This window comes from Vulpes vulpes, chromosome 3 (assembly GCF_048418805.1).
Source record: "Vulpes vulpes isolate BD-2025 chromosome 3, VulVul3, whole genome shotgun sequence".
Classification (NCBI taxonomy): Eukaryota; Metazoa; Chordata; class Mammalia; order Carnivora; family Canidae; genus Vulpes; species Vulpes vulpes.
This window is the reverse complement of record NC_132782.1, coordinates 67,322,029-67,340,230: the sequence shown is the minus strand read 5'-3', so window position 1 is coordinate 67,340,230 and position 18,202 is coordinate 67,322,029. Positions and strand designations below refer to the sequence as shown.

At 45.0% G+C, this 18,202-nt stretch overlaps 1 protein-coding gene across 1 annotated transcript in view; it reads right to left on the bottom strand.

The window, feature by feature from the left end:
* ADCY2 (adenylate cyclase 2) overlaps positions 1–18,202 on the bottom strand; it is a 386,829-nt gene that overhangs the window by 355,983 nt on the left and 12,644 nt on the right. The window contains exon 2 of the mRNA XM_026017679.2: positions 8,447–8,644. Within this exon, the coding sequence (XP_025873464.2) occupies positions 8,447–8,644 (198 nt within the window). The remainder of the gene's footprint in view (positions 1–8,446; positions 8,645–18,202) is intronic.

Genomic DNA, 18,202 nt, shown 5'->3' with positions numbered 1-18,202 from the left:
TGATGCCTATGTGTGTGACACTTGCTGCCACCGGGAATGGAGCACCAAACAGACATGTCTCCAAGATCACTCAGTCTAAGATGTACACTGATGTGGCCGTGGGGTGGGGGAGATATTCCAGAAGTGCAGAAGTGAGAATGGCAATGCCTGTTTCATCACCAGACAAGAGTCTGATTCAGATGCCCATCTTCAGGACCAGGCCCTGTGCTCCTCTAAAGCGCAGGAGGAGAAAGAGAGCAGGAAGCAGAGAGATTGTTCTGGAAACACGGGCAGAACCATCTATTTGGGCAAGGACGGGTCGTGGTAAGCTCCCAGCGCTCCGCACAGCCGGTATGACCATCCCCTCACTCTGGCTGGCAACTAACGGGAGGGAGAACACAGAAATGCCACCTCCGCGGGAAACTGCCAAAAATATGCAGGATCTCAAAATAACGACACTTCAGGCTGGGTCCAGCTGCAATGCACTTCCTTAAGATTCACATTTTGTCCTCCGCATTAAAACGGTAACAACACAACGCTTAAGCCCTCATCTTTGGGGCTAAAGGAGATAATCATTTGTATTACTTTTTAATTCTTCTCCAGTGTATCCTTTTCCAAAGTAAGGGCAAAATGCCCCCGGAGAAGCCCCGCTGCTGCACAAAAGCTTAGAGATGAGCGCCTTGGATAGGGAGGCGCGATCCCTCTGAGCTGGATTTCTCTCTCCATTCACAGGCTGCTCGGCTCTCCCGACGGTAAAGACCTTCCTTAGCAGTGTTCCAAGTGACTGCGCAAACTGATTCCATTCCAGCTCACAGCCTATGAGAAGCCTTTCTTTCATTTTTCCTGCTTCCAATAATAAAAAATAAATAGATGTTTGCACACTGATGTCCTACTTTTGTAAGAAGACACACAGAGGCACACGCGGAGTGTCTGGTATCCTTTCCGGCAATGTGACCAAGGAAGCGTCTTCTTCCTAGAGCAAACTGCTAGCCTTTCAAGCTGGCAGTAATTTCACAAATCTATACAGTAACTTCAGTGTGTTCTCCCTGCCAAAGCTGAAATGGGGTTGTCAGGAATGGAAGCGCTCATTTAACTCTATTCAATGAGCTGTTCCTAGGAGGGAAGCAGAATCCTGGAGACAAATGCAAATACGACTCAGCTTTCTTGTCCTTACTTAACCAAGCCAGCATCTATCTGCTGAGGTGCCAGCCAAGTGGGGACTGCCCTCCTGCCCCCTGCCGATTGGTATTCTCATCCCAAAGGGAAGGTCCTACGTCAGTGGCTATCAGCGAGGATGAAATGCATTCATTCATTTTTTTAAACATTTCATCTATTTATTTGACAGAGAGAGAGAAGGGGGGGGAGAGAGAGAGAGAGAGAGAGAGAGAGAATGCGCACACATGCAGGGGGAGCAGCAGGCAGAGGGAGAGGGAGAAGCAGACCCCCCTGTTGAGCAGGGAGCCCAATGTGGGGCTCGATCCCAGGATCCTGAGATCATAACCTAAACCGAAGGCAGATGCTTAACCAACTCAGCCATCAGGCACCCAAAATGCATTCATTCTTGCTAAAAATTCATTAAAAAACATCATCTAAAAGCTTGGGTTTCACCAAGTAAACCAAAGCATTATGAAAATTCATCAAGCAAAACTTCCTCGATGCCACTAATGTAGGAGCCAAAAGAAGCACTTCCTTTATTCAGACAGGCAGAGGGACACCAAGGCAGCCTCATGCACAAACATTTGTTCGTGACACTGTTTGTTCACATGCCAATGCAATCGTCAGGTTATCTTCTCTTTGTATTTGTGAGTGTAAATTTATTTCAACAGGATATTCACACACCAGAACGTATCTAATTCCTGATAGACACTGGTTTCAAAGATTTTATTTATTTATTCATGAGAGGTAGAGACACAGGCAGAGGGAGAAGCAGGCTCCCTGCGGGGAGCCTGATGTGGGACTTGATCCCAGGACCCCAGGGATCACGACCTGAGCCAAAGGCAAGACACTCATCCACTGAGCCACCCAGGCTTCCCAGGTTTCAAAAAACATCAAAACCTCCAGGGCGTACATTTAACTCCAAAGTGGATTTGTGGTTTAAGTGTAGGTCGACAACAAGAGCAGTTATGGAAATCTTCAGAAGGGGGAGCAGACATTCGAGCACCACGCCACGCAAGATGGAAGTGGCTTCCTGCAATCCACTTAGGGAACAGTGTGTCTTCCCATGAAATCAGAGCTGTCATGAGTTGAGCTGTGTCCATCAGAAAGGGTATTACCTCCCAATACATGTGAATGTGGTCTTATTTGGAAACAGGGTCTTTACAGTTGTCATCAGCTTAGGATGAGACCATCAGGAGAAGCCCTAAATCCGGTACAATGAGCATCCTCACAAGAAGAGAAGGGATACACAGACAAGAATGGTGTGGGACTGGAGGGGTATGTCCATAGGCCAATGGATTGCCAGAAACCACAAGTAGCTGGAAGAGGCAGGGAGGATCCTCCCTTGGCACCTTCAGAGGGAGAATGGCTTTGCCCATACCCTGATCGCAGACCTCTGGCCCCAGAGCTGGGGACACTAACTGTGAACCTCCCAGGAAGGCCCCACGTTCCAGCAGCTATCGCGTAGGGACCACTGCTACGCCGCGAAACTGCACTGGAAGTGTGATGCGCCCCATACGTGTGGCCACTGGTTTCTTAACCAAAATAAAAATAAAAATGATCCCACTGACTGGACCTAACAAAACAGAGAAAACAAACAGTTTATGTAAGGCTCTACTACCATCTACTTCAAAACCGTTCGAGTATTTTTAAGCGATTCAGGAAAATAAGATGGAAGGAGCAAGAGCATCACCTTCTTTGCTACCACTTTGTCCACGGAAAGTCAGGGCCGGCGAAGGGCGTGTCAGCAAATCAGCCCAAGCGGGAGGTGCCCGCAGGACTCCCCGCAAAACCACAGCTGCTGCCACTATGCAGCGAGGGCCCAAAACACCACCATTTACCACCGACTTCATTCGGACTTGTTGGAACCATCGAGAAAATGTCATTTTTAACACCTTTTCAGTCAGGAGGCAGCTGTGCGGAACAGACGCAAGCGGGCGGGGGCTGGCAACACGGGGTGGAGTCAGAGCCCAGGGCAGGGGGGCTCGACGCGCAGCCCTGCCCATCCTCCCCGACTCCCCGCCACCCCTTCCAAACCATGCCGTGGGCCCTCGGGGAACCTGCCACCCTTCTGCCCACGCCCGTGCTTCCTCAGGCCACACGCTGCCAGACCACTCCTTTGAGCCCGATCAAGACAGACAAGGGGTGGCATGACGCCCCTTCCTTGGGTTCCCTAAAAGGCACCACTGAGGCAGCATTATGCACCACACAAGGGTTTCTCAGACCTGGCGCCCCTCACGTTTGGGGCTGGATAACCTTTTCTGGGTGCTGCGCCGCACAGTGTAGGATGTTGAGAAGCATCTCTGGCTTCTACCCACTGGATGACAGTACGATGCCCCCATCAGAGTGAGGCATGTGTCCCCTGGGGGTGACATCGCTCCAGTGGAGGAGCACTATATCACGGAAGGGAGGCAGCCTCTAGCGTCAGGACCTTGCACATGCTCCTCCATTCACCAGCCATTTGGCTGTGAGCAGGGTCCTTCTCATCCTGTGTCTCTGTTTCTTGTAAAGCAGGAGTGGGACAGCGTTCACCTCGGGGAGCCACGTGGGGATATGAGGTCATGCAGGAAGGCATGCAGAGCAGGGGCTGGCCCTGTCATCACGATGCACATGCTGGCCGCTGATGCTCTGTGCCTGGCAACAGAGATGCTGACAATGAAGATCTATACTCATGTCAGCCGTGTGGAGAAGCCTCCCCCTCACCCAAACAGAGGCCCGCCCTCTGCCCTGGGCTCTAGTCATCTCTACACTCCTGGAAGGTCTCTGTTGCCTGGGGGCCTTGGCCAGCAGAGTCTACTTGTGACTTATGAAGGGGCCTCCCCGAGGCCAGACTGGACCAGTTGACCTTCTGGAAGTGCTGGAGACTGCTGCTCTCAGACCAAGCTCAGTCAGCTGGAGGCTAAAGGTCAGCCCTGTCGGCGGTAGGTGATCAAGACCCAGCAAAATCTCTGCACACGGAGGCTCGGCCCAGCTCCCCCAGCAGGTGATACCGGGTGCCCCGTGCCACATGCACAGCAGAGAGTAGTGCCATCCATGACTCCACAGAGAACGACATGGAAGCCCCAGAATTGGTCAGTTTTCCTGGTGACATAACAGCCACACTTCCCTTGGCTGATGTTAGTCTGTAGTTTTTCCTGGTAGTATACCATCAGGACAAACAAACCTCAGGGGGGTGGGTGTCAGTGGTGTGTGGTCCCATGTGGACTTTGCCCATGCAGGCTCCCTCCTGGGCCTCCTGACAGCAGAACAGTGGATTTATCACCTGCCAGGGAACCCATTCCTTGAGCACTCCTCCCGAGGCACCGGGAGGCTCTCACAATAGTTCTTACAGGTTGGTGCTCCATGAGGGGGCGACATCTGTGATGCTGCTATTGAGAGATGCCAGGCTTTGGGGAATATGACATAATAATTTCATTTTAAATCATTGCATTGAATATTTTGAGTGGGATATCAAACCCCAGAGCAGGAACAGGTCCAAGTGTCCCTCTTCTGGCAAGGTGGGTGAGGAGGCCCCCAGAGGGAGGAGACACCTGACCAAGCCCCCAGCTTAGGGAAAGTGGACCCCCAAAAAAGCCACAAGCCCCAGACCTGGCTGTGGCCTTTCCTGAGCATCCAGCCACATCGAGGACACAGCTGTACTCCAAGAAACATGCCCAGGCCAGGGGCTGGTCCAGCCAGTCCACCTGCGAGGCCAGCAGGGCTGAGGCTCCACCCACCTGCTAGCTCCACGCAGGCCCTGCTGGTGTGAGGAAGGCAACCGTAACCTAGGGGGGGTGGAGGAGAGACAGGGGGAGTTACATGTTGAGGAGGACGTGAGAAACATCCCAAATCAACCTGAGCTTGGAAACAAGAATATCAAAGAGACACAAAAATCACCAACATCGAGACACCTAGCCAACAAACTCCACACCTGAGAGAGATCAACCTGAGAAAATGGAAGTAAGAGGACTCTGAAATGTGTATGTTTAAGACTTTTCCAAGCAGGTGGACAGCAGCAGTAAAACCAAAGCGAATGTCATAAAACCAAAAGATAGGTAAAAACAGAACAAGTGGATACAAAAAATAAAATAAAAATTCCATCACTTGCCATCAGGGAAATACAAATCAAAACCACAATGAGATACCACCTCACACCAGTGAGAATGGGGAAAATTAACAAGGCAGGAAACAACAAATGTTGGAGAGGATGTGGAGAAAGGGGAACCCTCTTACACTGTTGGTGGGAATGTGAACTGGTGCAGCCACTCTGGAAAACTGTGTGGAGGTTCCTCAAAGAGTTAAAAATAGACCTGCCCTACGACCCAGCAATTGCACTGTTGGGGATTTACCCCAGAGATACAGATGCAATGAAACGCCAGGACACCTGCACCCCGATGTTTCTATCAGCAATGGCCACAATAGCCAAACTGTGGAAGGAGCCTCGGTGTCCATCGAAAGATGAATGGATAAAGAAGATGTGGTTTATGTATACAATGGAATATTACTCAGCCATTAGAAACGACAAATACCCACCATTTGCTTCAACGTGGATGGAACTGGAGGGTATTATGCTGAGTGAAATAAGTCAATCGGAGAAGGACAAACAGTGTATGTTCTCATTCATTTGGGGAATATAAATAATAGTGAAAGGGAATATAAAGGAAGGGAAAAGAAATGTTGGGAAATATCAGGAAGGGAGACAGAACATAAAGACTCCTAACTCGGGGAAATGAACTAGGGGTGGTGGAAGGGGAGGAGGGCGGGTGTTGGAGGGGAATGGGTGACGGGCACTGAGGTGGACACTTGACGGGATGAGCACTGGGTGTTTTTCTGTATGTTGGTAAATTGAACACCAATAAAAGTTAATTAAAAAAAAAATTCCAACAACAAATCTGGAGACAAAGAACTATAGCCACATATTAATGAAAACATGGAGCAAGCCTGCCCTGGCGGGTGCAAAGACAAAATAAACCCAAGATGGGCATGTGCCCCCAGGACTTTATGACCTCAAAGGGGGGACAGCCAGTCATCCTAGGTGCTGTGGGAAAACTGCAGAGTAGGGGTGTCACCAGGTGGGGTGGTACCCAGAGATGGAGGAAAGCCGCTCTGATGAGGTTGACAAGGTTAATGATGGTGATGTAAGAGCCACGCAACATATAGGAGAAGACCATTCCAGACAGGTGTGGGGGAGGGGGGTCCTTATTATGATTATTTGGTTCTATTAAAATAGTGATAATAAAAACAAAGCAAACATTACTGGTGAAGCTACAGATGTCCAGTTATGCTGCAAATGGGTTTGAGGCCACTTTTGTACTATGACTCCTCATTTCAAGTCTTGGCTGATAAAATTAAAAAACATAATACATGCAAAGAGAGTGAATTAAGGATTTAAAAGGGAGAAAAACATTTTTCTTAAATCATCTTAAGATAATTTGATAAACTGAGGCCCTCAAGTAGACTAACAAAACCAGTAAGAGTTCACTGAGATCGCAGAATACAGGTCAACATAAAAAAACAACAGTATTCTTATGCATCAAATTAACCAAATAGGAAAGGTAAATGTTTTAAAAATCCCTTTTATAAAATAACAACAACAAAACAAATTCTAGGTACCTAAGAACAACTCTAAGTAAAATGACTACTGATTTTATGAAGGAAAAAAAGTCCTTGAACATAAAAGAAAACCATAATTACTGGACAGACATATCACATCGTTCCAGGGAAAGGCTCAGTACAATAAGCTAGCAGATCTCTGGATGTTTTGTTATAGTATCCTTTTATTATTTCCTAGACATTTCAAAGCAAAAACTAACAAATTCCATATAATTTAAATCCAGATCTCAATTGGAGTTTTCATGGAACATGATGAGCTGATCCTTTAATTCATATGGAAAAGCAAACTCAGTGAATTCTGAACAAAAGGAAAACAGAAAAACACAGAGAGGACACTTGCCCTTCCAGACAGTTAGGCTTCTTATAAATCAAACTATTAAACGAGGTGGCGTTGGTGCAAGCACAGGCCACTGGGTGGGTGCCACAGGCCTGCAAGCAATGCTGCTAGTCTGTGTCCTGTTTGTGTTCCACAGGCGCTGGCTGAAGGTGGGAGGGAGGTGTGTGCCCTGGCAGGCAGCTGGGAGAGGCCAGAGGGGGACTGTGATGGGGAGACTGATGGGGGGAGCCCCCCAACAGGGGAGCCTCATCAGGGAGCTGCAGAAGAGGACACTGGTACCACCTCTTCTGTCCATAGCAACACAGCCAGAGAGACCAAGCGGAGCTCGCTTAGTCCAGGCCTCTCCCTTTGCAAGAGAAACTGAGGACAAAACAGGATGATGTTTTGGTTGAGGCCATGAGACAATTTCCTAACAGAACCTGCTGGAAACCTCCCCCTGGGCTCACCCAGGGCTCTCTCCAACTATGACACACCAGCAATGCTCTCCCCCGGCTCTGGCACCTGAGCCCTTCTGTCTGTTGCCATCTTGAATCTCTCTTCTCCTCTGGCCTCACCGGTCCTGGTTTCCTAATGCCTTCTCATCTATCCCCTTCTGGCCCCTGGTCCTCTCCTACCCACTGCCCCTCTGGAGTCCCCACCACCCCTGTGGCAGCCCACTCAGTGCCCAGTACACTCTCTTCCTGAATGGCTACAGAACTCACGAGCTTGAAGCTAGCAACTTGTCTATCATATCTGCGGCCCAGCCCTGCACCAGAGACAACCCAGCGCTTACTCCTGCAGCTGAGGGCATACACGCACAAGGAAGAACACAAGGCGCAAGTCCTAAAGAACTAATATCCTCCAGGTGTAGCCATTTCCTAAGCCATGAGCTTCCCAGGGTCAACATGAATCACCACAGGTTCCCGGCAGGTGCATGTAGCAATCCTATTGATACCGCAGAATCAGGGTGATACAAAATCATTGCCACAGAAGTCTGTTGCAAGGAGGAAGATCTAGTAGTTGACAAAGAGTCCAAGGCCACAACTGGTGTTTGAGAGTTACAGGTAAGGCTCTGATCCCAGAGAGATCCTGGAATAACAGATAACTCAGGGACTAGGAGAACATGCAGCTACACGCAGGATGAAGACTATATCCAGACCCGTGTAAAACAGGTGACAGGGTGAGACACAGGCCTGCTCCCAGGCAGCTGGAAAGTCTGATAAGTCCAAATGGGCATTGAGCGACTTCACCCACAGGGCACCATCAAGATGGCTATTTCAAAAGACTTTCTTCTCAGCTACAGGTCTTGTGTTTACGTTTAGGGCCAGGTTTGCAGAACTAAGCATGTCATCAATTGAAGTGCATAAAGAAAACACCAAAAAACCCCACATTTTAATACCTTACCTGGTCCCAGGGAGAGACGGTGCCTCCAAAGCACATGAACAGGTACCCCATGGCCACGAGACATATCCATATCACCAAGGAGAAAAGGCGGAGCAGCTTTTTGAACACAGACTCAATGCAGACGAGGATGAATATTGCAAAGAAAATTGCCAGGGCCGTCGGGACCGTTATTAAAAACGCCACGTGTTCTTCAACTTCCTACAAGGAAGAAAAATATTGCAAAGGTACAATTTAGCAACACGGTGATACCAATGGTTCATGTCCTCAAATGTTATCGACATTGATCAATGTCAAATAGATCGAGTTTTAAAAATTATTCCAGAAGTAGAAGAGTTTGAACTTCTGCAAATTTAAATTTCCCATTAAATTAGTTTTTCTCTATAGAAATAAACCAGTATTGTATATTTAAAATTATGCAAAACAGCTACCTCATCAAATTTAGATTTTCCCTGATAAATGGAGAAATGGATTTTATTCAAAAGTGAATGTATGACTATTTACTATCAGGAGAAAAATAAGACAAGCAACTTCACCCCCTGAATCAGAGGATCAGAAATGTCCTCGCCTTAGAAAATTAAGGCTTCTAAATGGATTTAAAATGTTTCATTTAAAAATCTAAAAAACTGAGTCTCTCAAGTGATGAGCTTTTATTTTAATGCATGGCAATTAATGTTTTAACGGGATCACAGGTTAATAGAAAAGAGTCAGAAAGTACTAACTACAGCGGTGAGAGAGCAGGAAATACTTGCAAGCACGTGCCATTTTGGGGGCTTACTTCCCTACTTCTCTTGCGCTTCAGTGGCAAAAAGAACAGGAGCATCCCATATTAGCCTCCCTAATGCATTTTTTGAGGTCCACTTTTGCACACTAATGCTCATTCTCCATCAATTCACTTGCTAATAAGTACACATGCACAAAAGGACCCCTATTTCCATTCTATATATGATACCAGCTCCACATGATAGATGTCGTGCTTCCTCTGGTTATGGCAGCATGGGTTTCAGGCTTTCACTTTGGCAAGGCCCTGCCAGACCATCACCATGAGCATCAGCCTCTGAGAGCTAGAACCCAGCTAGGTCTACATCTCTCATCCAATCATGTATAGCCACTGAAGCACCCAAAGAACTTTTGATGAAAGAACCCATGTGGTCAGGATCCTAAAAACTTACACTGAGGCTTTAGAATAGCAAAGGTCATAGTAAAATCTGGGACTTGTGGGCCAGTTCTTTCAAACAACAGAGCCTAGAGAGCCCTTCACCTTTTCTGGTTGGTACAGGGTTCACTCCATCCCATTAGCAGCTCCAGCCGCACACCAGAGATGGTGGAGAGATGGCCCTACCTGGATACCAACCACTAACCACCGGGACACAGGGAAGCAGCAGATCAGCCAAATGGGCACAGACTCCAGATTAACATCAAGGCAAAAACGGGCCCTAAGTTCTCCTTCAGTTTTTTGTTTTGTTTTGTTTTGTTTTTCTGAAGATTTTATTTATTTATTCATGAGAGACACAGAGAGAGGCAGAGATACAGGCAGAGGGAGAAGCAGGCTCTATGCAGGGAGCCTGATGCGGGACTTGATCCCAGGACCCCGGGATCATGCCCTGGGCCAAAGGCAGATGCTCAACCACTGAGCCACCAGGCGCCCCGGTCCTCCTTCAGTTCTCAACTGACTTCATGTCCCTTTCTCCCCCACCATTACACATGTGACCTGATATGTGGGGAAAAGACAACCACAAGAATCACAACAAATACCAATAGATATATATTCCTGCGCTGGGCACCTGTACATACATTAACCACGTTAGTATTTACAACAACCCCATTTGGGGTGTGGTGTCAGCGCTATGCCAGGGGTGGGGAAAACGTGGCCCCAAGAATGAAAATGAGTTGCGGAGGATCATGGAGCCCGGGAGGGAGGGAGCCAGGGCTCCGGCGGGGTCCGCGTGGGCAGCCTCTGCAATGCTCTGGCCTCTGCTCACAGCAGACGGCGGGCAAGACCAAGGGCCAAAGAATATCCCTTCCAGAACTGGCGGAAAACAGGAGGATCAAGTGTGATGTTCTTATCACCGCCCCGCTCCCAAGGCCGCTTGCCCACGACTGGCACCGGGGCTGAGCTCAGGCCCTCAGACACTTTACGAGGACTGCAAAGGGTAACGCGGCCCAGGGCTCCCCACACCCCGGTGTCACAAACGTACCCGTGGGTGTGACAGCACCTCCTTGGGGGCATCCAACCTGAGATCACGACCGCTCGCTGCACACATGGAGCCCGAGATGAACTTAACTGAACTGTGGGCAGAAAGCTAGCCGCGAAGGCACCAGGACAAGCGGTCTCCCTCCTGCGACCCTTTGCTTCTTTCATTAACCCAGTCGGGGAGAAAGGATCGCTGACTTTACTGGCTCTCGTTTCTCCGGAAAGACTGAACAGGATGTGAAACCGTGCGTGACGCTCAAGTGAAAATCAGAAAGTGAAGAAGGTGCAGGAAGGTTCCAGGGGGGGAAAGCTGCATTCCCAGCCCCTTTCCCTGCTCTCCTCTTAGCAAGGATGTGACTGCAAACAAGATGAAGACACAACCTCTCATCCTGCTGGGCACAGTCCACACAGTCAGACTTGATAATCCTTTAGAGTCTGAAATACCAGACTCTCTATCTCAGATGCTTTCTTTAATTTCAGGGTCTCCATCACTGAGAAGTGCCTTGTCTGGGCTGCAGGGTGACTCCTCCGTGAAGCACAGAGGACACAGCACCTGGGTCCCATGATACTTTTAACACAAACGTGTTTTAACTTCTTTAAAAAAAGAAATTAACCAAAATCCCCCAAGCTCTTAGGGTCAAAGGTTACATACATGTACATACATACAGTTGTAAACTATAATTCTGGATACATTTTGAGGGAGGAAGGGGGTTTTTCCGAGGCTATGTCACATGCCAGGATCCGAGGGGGCGGGTGTTGTACCCCAGCACCCCCCAGCCTCGGGGGCAAGCCGGCTTCCCAGCTGGCCAGTGGCTTCCAAAGGCGGCCCAGGTGCTGTTCAGGAGGCCGATGGCCCTCACCACCGTCCAACCTGAGCCCACAGAAGAATCCAGAGCTCTTCCCGTAAGAGGACAGCTAGCAATTTATTCTGCATTTGCCTTTTGAACTCAAACTCCAAACAAGTTTTAATATGGACTCCTCCACAAAATAGGATCTTTTATAGGGTGTCAAGGCAAAAACAGTAGCACATTCATTAAAGAATGTATAAGCTTATGAACCACATTCCTTCCTAGTCCTGCTGCTGGCATCATGGGCATCTCTCCCCCCAGGGGAAGTAAATGAAATGCAGGAATGCCCTCAGTCCTTGGACCACAGGCCCTCCTCCTCCCTCCCCTGGTCCATTCCCAGTGGAGGGGATGATGAACAAAGCCACAGAGGCACACCCCATGGCTGTTTTCATGGGAGCTACTTCAGTTTTCGAAATGCAGAGCATAAAACAAACAACATAGCTTAAAATAAAGTGAACTAAAACATTAAAAACATTGTCAGTCTCAATGAAGTATGTTTATGCAGCCCAACCCCATTTCCCCTCATGGAAACAAAATTTCACCATACAACACAAACTAAGTGAAACGTACAAAAATGCCTCTATTAGTACTCAAACACCTTTAAAACATGCCTTGAATAGGTTAAAAAAAAATTCCCCATACTACACGAACTAAGTGAAATGTACAAAATTGCCCTTCTCACTACTAAAACATACTCAAATGTCTTTAGAAATGTTTTTAAAAGTACCTTACAATGCAAACCAAATGAAATGTATAAAAATGCCTTTTCAAAGGGAGACTGTGAGCATGGTATCATCTATGTAATGATAATGGGCTCCTCTTGCTCGTTCTCTTCGAACATTTTATCCTTTCATTTTCGATGCATTTTCCGGTAATTTGGGACGGCTTCTAATTGCTAGGCCTATTAAATACCCACTGCTTTCATGTATTATGTGACAGCTCTTTTGTTTCTCAGAGGTTTTTCCACAGGGCAACAGATTATATTTTCATTCTTTTTCACGTGCATTTTTCTTTTTTGTTGTTAAACAGTACTATTTTTCATTTACATGGTAAAGGACAGTCTCATGCAAAACACTGCTTTTCTATAAAAACAATACTTTAAAGTCCAACAGACAGGGCAGCCCGGGTGGCTCAGTGGTTGAGCATCTGCCTTTGGCTCAAGTCCTGATCCCAGGATCCGGGATCAAGACCCATATTGGGCTCCCTGCACGGAACCTGCTTCTCCCTCTGCCTGTGTCTCTGCCTCTCTCTCTGTGTGTGTGTGTGTGTGTGTGTGTGTGTGTGTGTCTCGTGAATAAATAAATAAAAACTTTAAAAAATAAAAAATAATAAAGTCCAACAGACAGAAGGTAGGGTCCCATCCCACTTACTTCTCTCTGACTCAGGGTGAACACCAAGCTCCCCTAAGCAGGTTTCTTCATGTAAGAAGCAACACAGACAGGGCAAGGCTGGTGGGCGCTGAGTACATACAGATGTACCATAAACCACAGAGATTATTATCACAATGGCCATCATGACCTTTTTCCTTCAAATCTCAATACTTTCTCACCAAGGCTGGTCTGTTAATTATTGGAATGATGCCCATTTTACACTCTGAATAATAATTTATCACCACAAATTATTTTGAAGGGTTGTCACTGGGCAAAAATATCAGCTTTTAGCTATGACAATATATTTGACTACAAATACATATTTTCATTCATTCATATGTAATATGTGTATTGTGTGATATAATAGACAATGTATTTTTCATTCCTTTCCACATACAGAGTCGGACTCCATTTTATCATGAAGTAGGAAAGGAATTAACAAAAATTCTGATTAAATAATTCTACAAAACTGTGGTGAAATAAATCAAAGAAGAGCTCAATAAATGGAGAGATATTTCATGCTCATGGATAGGAGGAATATTGTCAAAATGTAAATTATTTCCAAATTAATCTATAGAGTCAATGCAATCCCAATTAAAATCCCAGTAAGTTATTTTGTAGTTATCAACACATGGATTCTAAAGCTTACATGAGGAGACAAAGCACCCAGGGATAGAGAACACATTATTGAAGGACAAGAAAAAATTTGAAGGACTGACATAATCAGACTTCCAGTCTTGCTATAAAGCTACAGTAATCAAGACAGGAACGATAATGGCAGAAGAATAAGACAAATAGATCAATGGAATGGAACAGATCCACATAAATGTAGTCAAATAATAACTGACAAAAGGAACAAAGACAATTCAATGGAGAAACAATAGTCTTTTCAGCAGAACATCTTAGAACAACTAGACATCCATATAAAAAAATCTAGACACATACTTTATACCTTTCATAGACATTTTTTTTAAAGATTTTATTTATTTATTCATGAGAGACACAGAGAGAGGCAGAGACACAGGCAGAGGGAGAAGCAGGCTCCATGCAGGGAGCCCCGACGCAGGACTCGATCCCAGGTCTGCAGGATCAGGCCCTGGGCTGAAGGCGGCGCTAAACCGCTGAGCCACCCGGGGCTGCCCACCTTTCATAGACATTAACTCAAAATGGATCACAGCACAGATCTAAATGTAAAATGCAAAAGTAATCCTGAAAACTTCTGAAAGCTTTCCTATACCCAAACCTAGGGCAATCTGTCATACTGAATAAATAATCAGTAACATACAAATATTTTTAAAATAAACACAAAAATTATAAATATGTGTACCTGCTTAAAAGAGGTATCATCCACTACTTGCAACTAAGTGAATTACATGCACACAAAAATACAGCCTAAGGTCTTGATCATATTTACTGATTCTCAGCTCCTATCACACAGGCCAGCATTCTTACTCATATTTTAAGACTATGGATAAAAACATGAAATAAGCGTGTTTTACGTGGAAAATTGTTCACATGAGGCAAACTTTAAAAAACTCTCCTTCCTCCAACTAGACTCCAAATACAAAGTATTCCTGAAGGATTACTAATTTCTACAAGCAGTAGACAAGGTCTCCAACTCACTTCCCCTCCCCACCCCCATAAAAAACAAAACCAAAATAAAAAACACAGAAACAGAAAATATGAGTGCTGACCCCTCAGCAGGGGGGGTATGTAGATAGAAAGTCTAGACCACAAGAGCCAGGTCAACTGGAAGGACTATGAACCAGCCTTGCCCTGTATACAGCAGGTGCCAAGGCTGAGAACCTCAGCAGTATGTAGATCCACAGGGCAGCAAGTGGGGACAAAGGGAGCCAGAGTAATCCTCAACTGGGGTACATTCCAGCTTGGAAAGAGAAGTTAATTATTCTTAGGCAAAAGCTTTCCACTTAGAACTGCAGTATTCAGCCAACGTATTAAAACAAAAATCGCCAAAAATGAGCAATCACTAAGAACAAGGATCTACAGAAATAACAATTGTTTTAGATTCTCAAGGACTGCAGACATTGAAAATGACAGCTAGAGAACACAGAATAGCTGTATATGACATGTTCAAAGGAATAAAGGATGAACGTTTGAAGATGATCATACAACAGATCAATCAGGTACAAACACAGAAAATGGAACTTGTAAAACTGACCAATATAATCACATAAATAAAAGCTCAAGCATTGAAACAGAAAAAATAAATATAGAAACAAAGACAGAAAAAGGCAATAGTTAGAAAATCAGTGAACTAAAAGATAAACCAAAGCATTTATGTACAATGCAACAAAAGAAATAAATATTCCCTAATAATATGTAAAAGATAAAAATTATTATAAAGCCTAAGATACAGAAAATAGAATAAGATGAATAAGAAGGTATTAACATGTCTGATTGGAGTTCCCAAGTTACAAACTGAAGAGGCTTTAGGACATAATATATCTAAAGACAGATCAGTTGGAGATTTCTGGTACTAATGAATAACCATAAATCTACAACTCTAGCCAGTTAGGCAAAAAGAAATACAAGCATATACACATGATGGTAAAAATGCGTAATATGAGAGATAAAGAGAAACTTCGAAAAGTGGTCAAAGAGAAAGGAAGGACCACCCACAAAGAACAACAGTTTGCATAAAAGCAGAAATTTCAGGCAGCCCAGGTGGCTCAGCGGTTTGGCGCTGCCTTCAGCCCGGGGCGTGATCCTGAAGACGCGGGATCGAGTCCCATGTCGGGCTCCCTGCATGGAGCCTTCTTCTCCCTCTGCCTGTGTCTCTGCCTCTCTCTCTCTCTCTCTCTCTGTCTCTCATAAATAAATAAATAAATAAATAAATAAATAAATAAATAAATAAAATCTTTAAAAAAAAAGAGCAGAAATTTCAACAGTAAGACAGTGAAGACAGATTATTAAGCAAAAAATAAAAGTCAACCTTCTATCGCCAAGAAAATAGGTGTGTTTTTTTGTAATAAGAGCAAAAACGCAAACATTTACAAATAGATTATTTTTTTTTCAAATAGATTATTTTTAAACAGGAATTTACCATTGATAAATCTGATCTAAAAGAATTTCTAAGAAATTATATAATCCTAAAAAGACTGTATGATACAGAAGAAGGAAGTGAACAAATATAATGGTAAACATATTGGTACAACCAAACTCACACTGTCTATCTGAAACAATAATAATGGATGCCTAACTTCTAGGCTTAAAAAGACAGAAGTGAAATATGCATTAAGTAAAACATAAAAACTTTAAGGGTGAAGATAAATGATAAAACACTCAATTCCAAGGCAATTAAAACAATTTTAAACATCTATGAACTCAATAAAATAGCTTCAAAATATATAAAGCAAAAATATAGAGGCCTAAGGGGAGAAGTAAAGTAATCTCCCAAGAGTAGATTTCATCATCTCGAACCACCTATTGATTGATAGGTCAAGGAAACAAAAGTAAAAATAATACAAAACAAAAAAGATGCAAAATATCCAATATCATAATTAACAAGCTTGATCTAATTGACAAATAAAGAATTCCACATCCAACCTTAGAGAGAACAATAATCTTCTCATGTGCACATGGAATATTTATAAAAACCATATACTAGGCAACCTATAAAAAGTGTCAAAGAAGATGTATCATAGAGACCCATATTCTGTGGTTGCAATTTTAAATTAGAAGTTTAAACTAAAACATAAATTTAAAATAACCACATATTTATAACACCAAAAGCACAACTCTAAACTTTTGGATTGAAAAATAAATCATAATATCTATTTTAAAAGAATGATGAAAACAGTGCAAATCAACACTTGTGGTGTGCAGTAAAAAGTAGTCATTTCAAAACTTGAACTGAATTGTTCTACTGTCAATGCAGTTTTGTGGGAGTTACATTTCTCGGAACCCCCTTTCACCTAGGGCTATTGGTTAGAGTTAAACAGAAGAGGAGGAATCTGTGCCAGATTTGGGAGGTGGAAATGGAGCAAGTCCTCACCTAAAGTCTTCAAAGTGAGACAGAATTATGGGCAGTCACAGAAGTTCAGGCAAGGCTTCAGCTTGCCCTAGCTGCCCCGGCCTCGTACCCTGCTTCTCTGCCTGACTTCTGGCTACTGCTGAATAGTGGTACAGCACCAAGGTAGTAGCTACCAGAAGTAACAGATTCCCTGAAACTTCTCCATTGAGTTCTTCCATCTTGGTCGCCTACGAAGTGACTAGCTAAGTTTGGCTTCACAGATTTCCGGGAAAGCGCCCACTTCTCCACCCAAACCAGTGCTTTATGAAGAATTCTCAGGGATTCTGTAGATAATTATTCTCCTTTTGAGAAACAGTTGCTGGGTTATTACCAATCCCAAAAGGGCCTGAACAGTGATCATGGACCATAACCAAGTCTCCGCACAATCTAATCTGCTCGTATTTATGGGACTGTTGTATGACCCACCAGACATGAAGCTGTATGTACACGGTGGCATCCCATCGGCAACTGGAGTAGACTCTGAAGACACAGGTAAGTTGCATGAGCAAATATCACAGGTACTCACAGGTGTTGGTCCTGCCACACCACCTACCCTACCTCTCTCAATCTGCATCTATGTCGTCATACAGAGCTCCCTATGACATGCTGCCTAAGGAAATAAAAATCTAGGTCTGGATTATGTCTGGTTCTGCAGAAGATATTAGGACCACCTAAAAGGAGACAATCGAAGCTGTGGAACTCTGAGCCCCTTGCACGTGTCATCCTCTGGAGGACCAGCCATCCATCTATGGCAGGTTGATCACAACTGATGAAAGGCACAGAGATTTGTTTTCACTTGAATTGAACCTACTTTGGATACCGGTTTGCTTTCCTGCTTCCGCCCAAAACACCATATATGGGCTTTCTCAATGCACTATCTACTCACAAGGTATTGGCTTCTGACAGAAGCATTCATTTTACAGCAAATGATGCATGACGATGAGCTTATGCTCTTGGAATTCACTGATCTAACCCTGTTCCTCATCACCCTAAAGCAGCTTCCTTCACTGAAGGAGAGAATGAGCTTCTAAAGACTCGGTGAGGGTGCTGGCCTATGCGCAACACTTGTAGGCTGGGAGATATCCCCTAGGACAAAACAGATGCTTGGAAACAGCCACCAAAGCAAGGCACTGACTCTGCCACCGCCAGGATCCACAGGTCTGAGAATCAAGGGATGGAAACAGGAATGGCTGCCATTCCCATTCCTATAAATATAGGCTGTTCCAGCTTAGAGAGGTTAGTTGCCAAAGGAGGACAGCCTCCACCAGGGAACTCAATAATGCTTCCATTAAACTGCAGACAGAGGCTGCTATC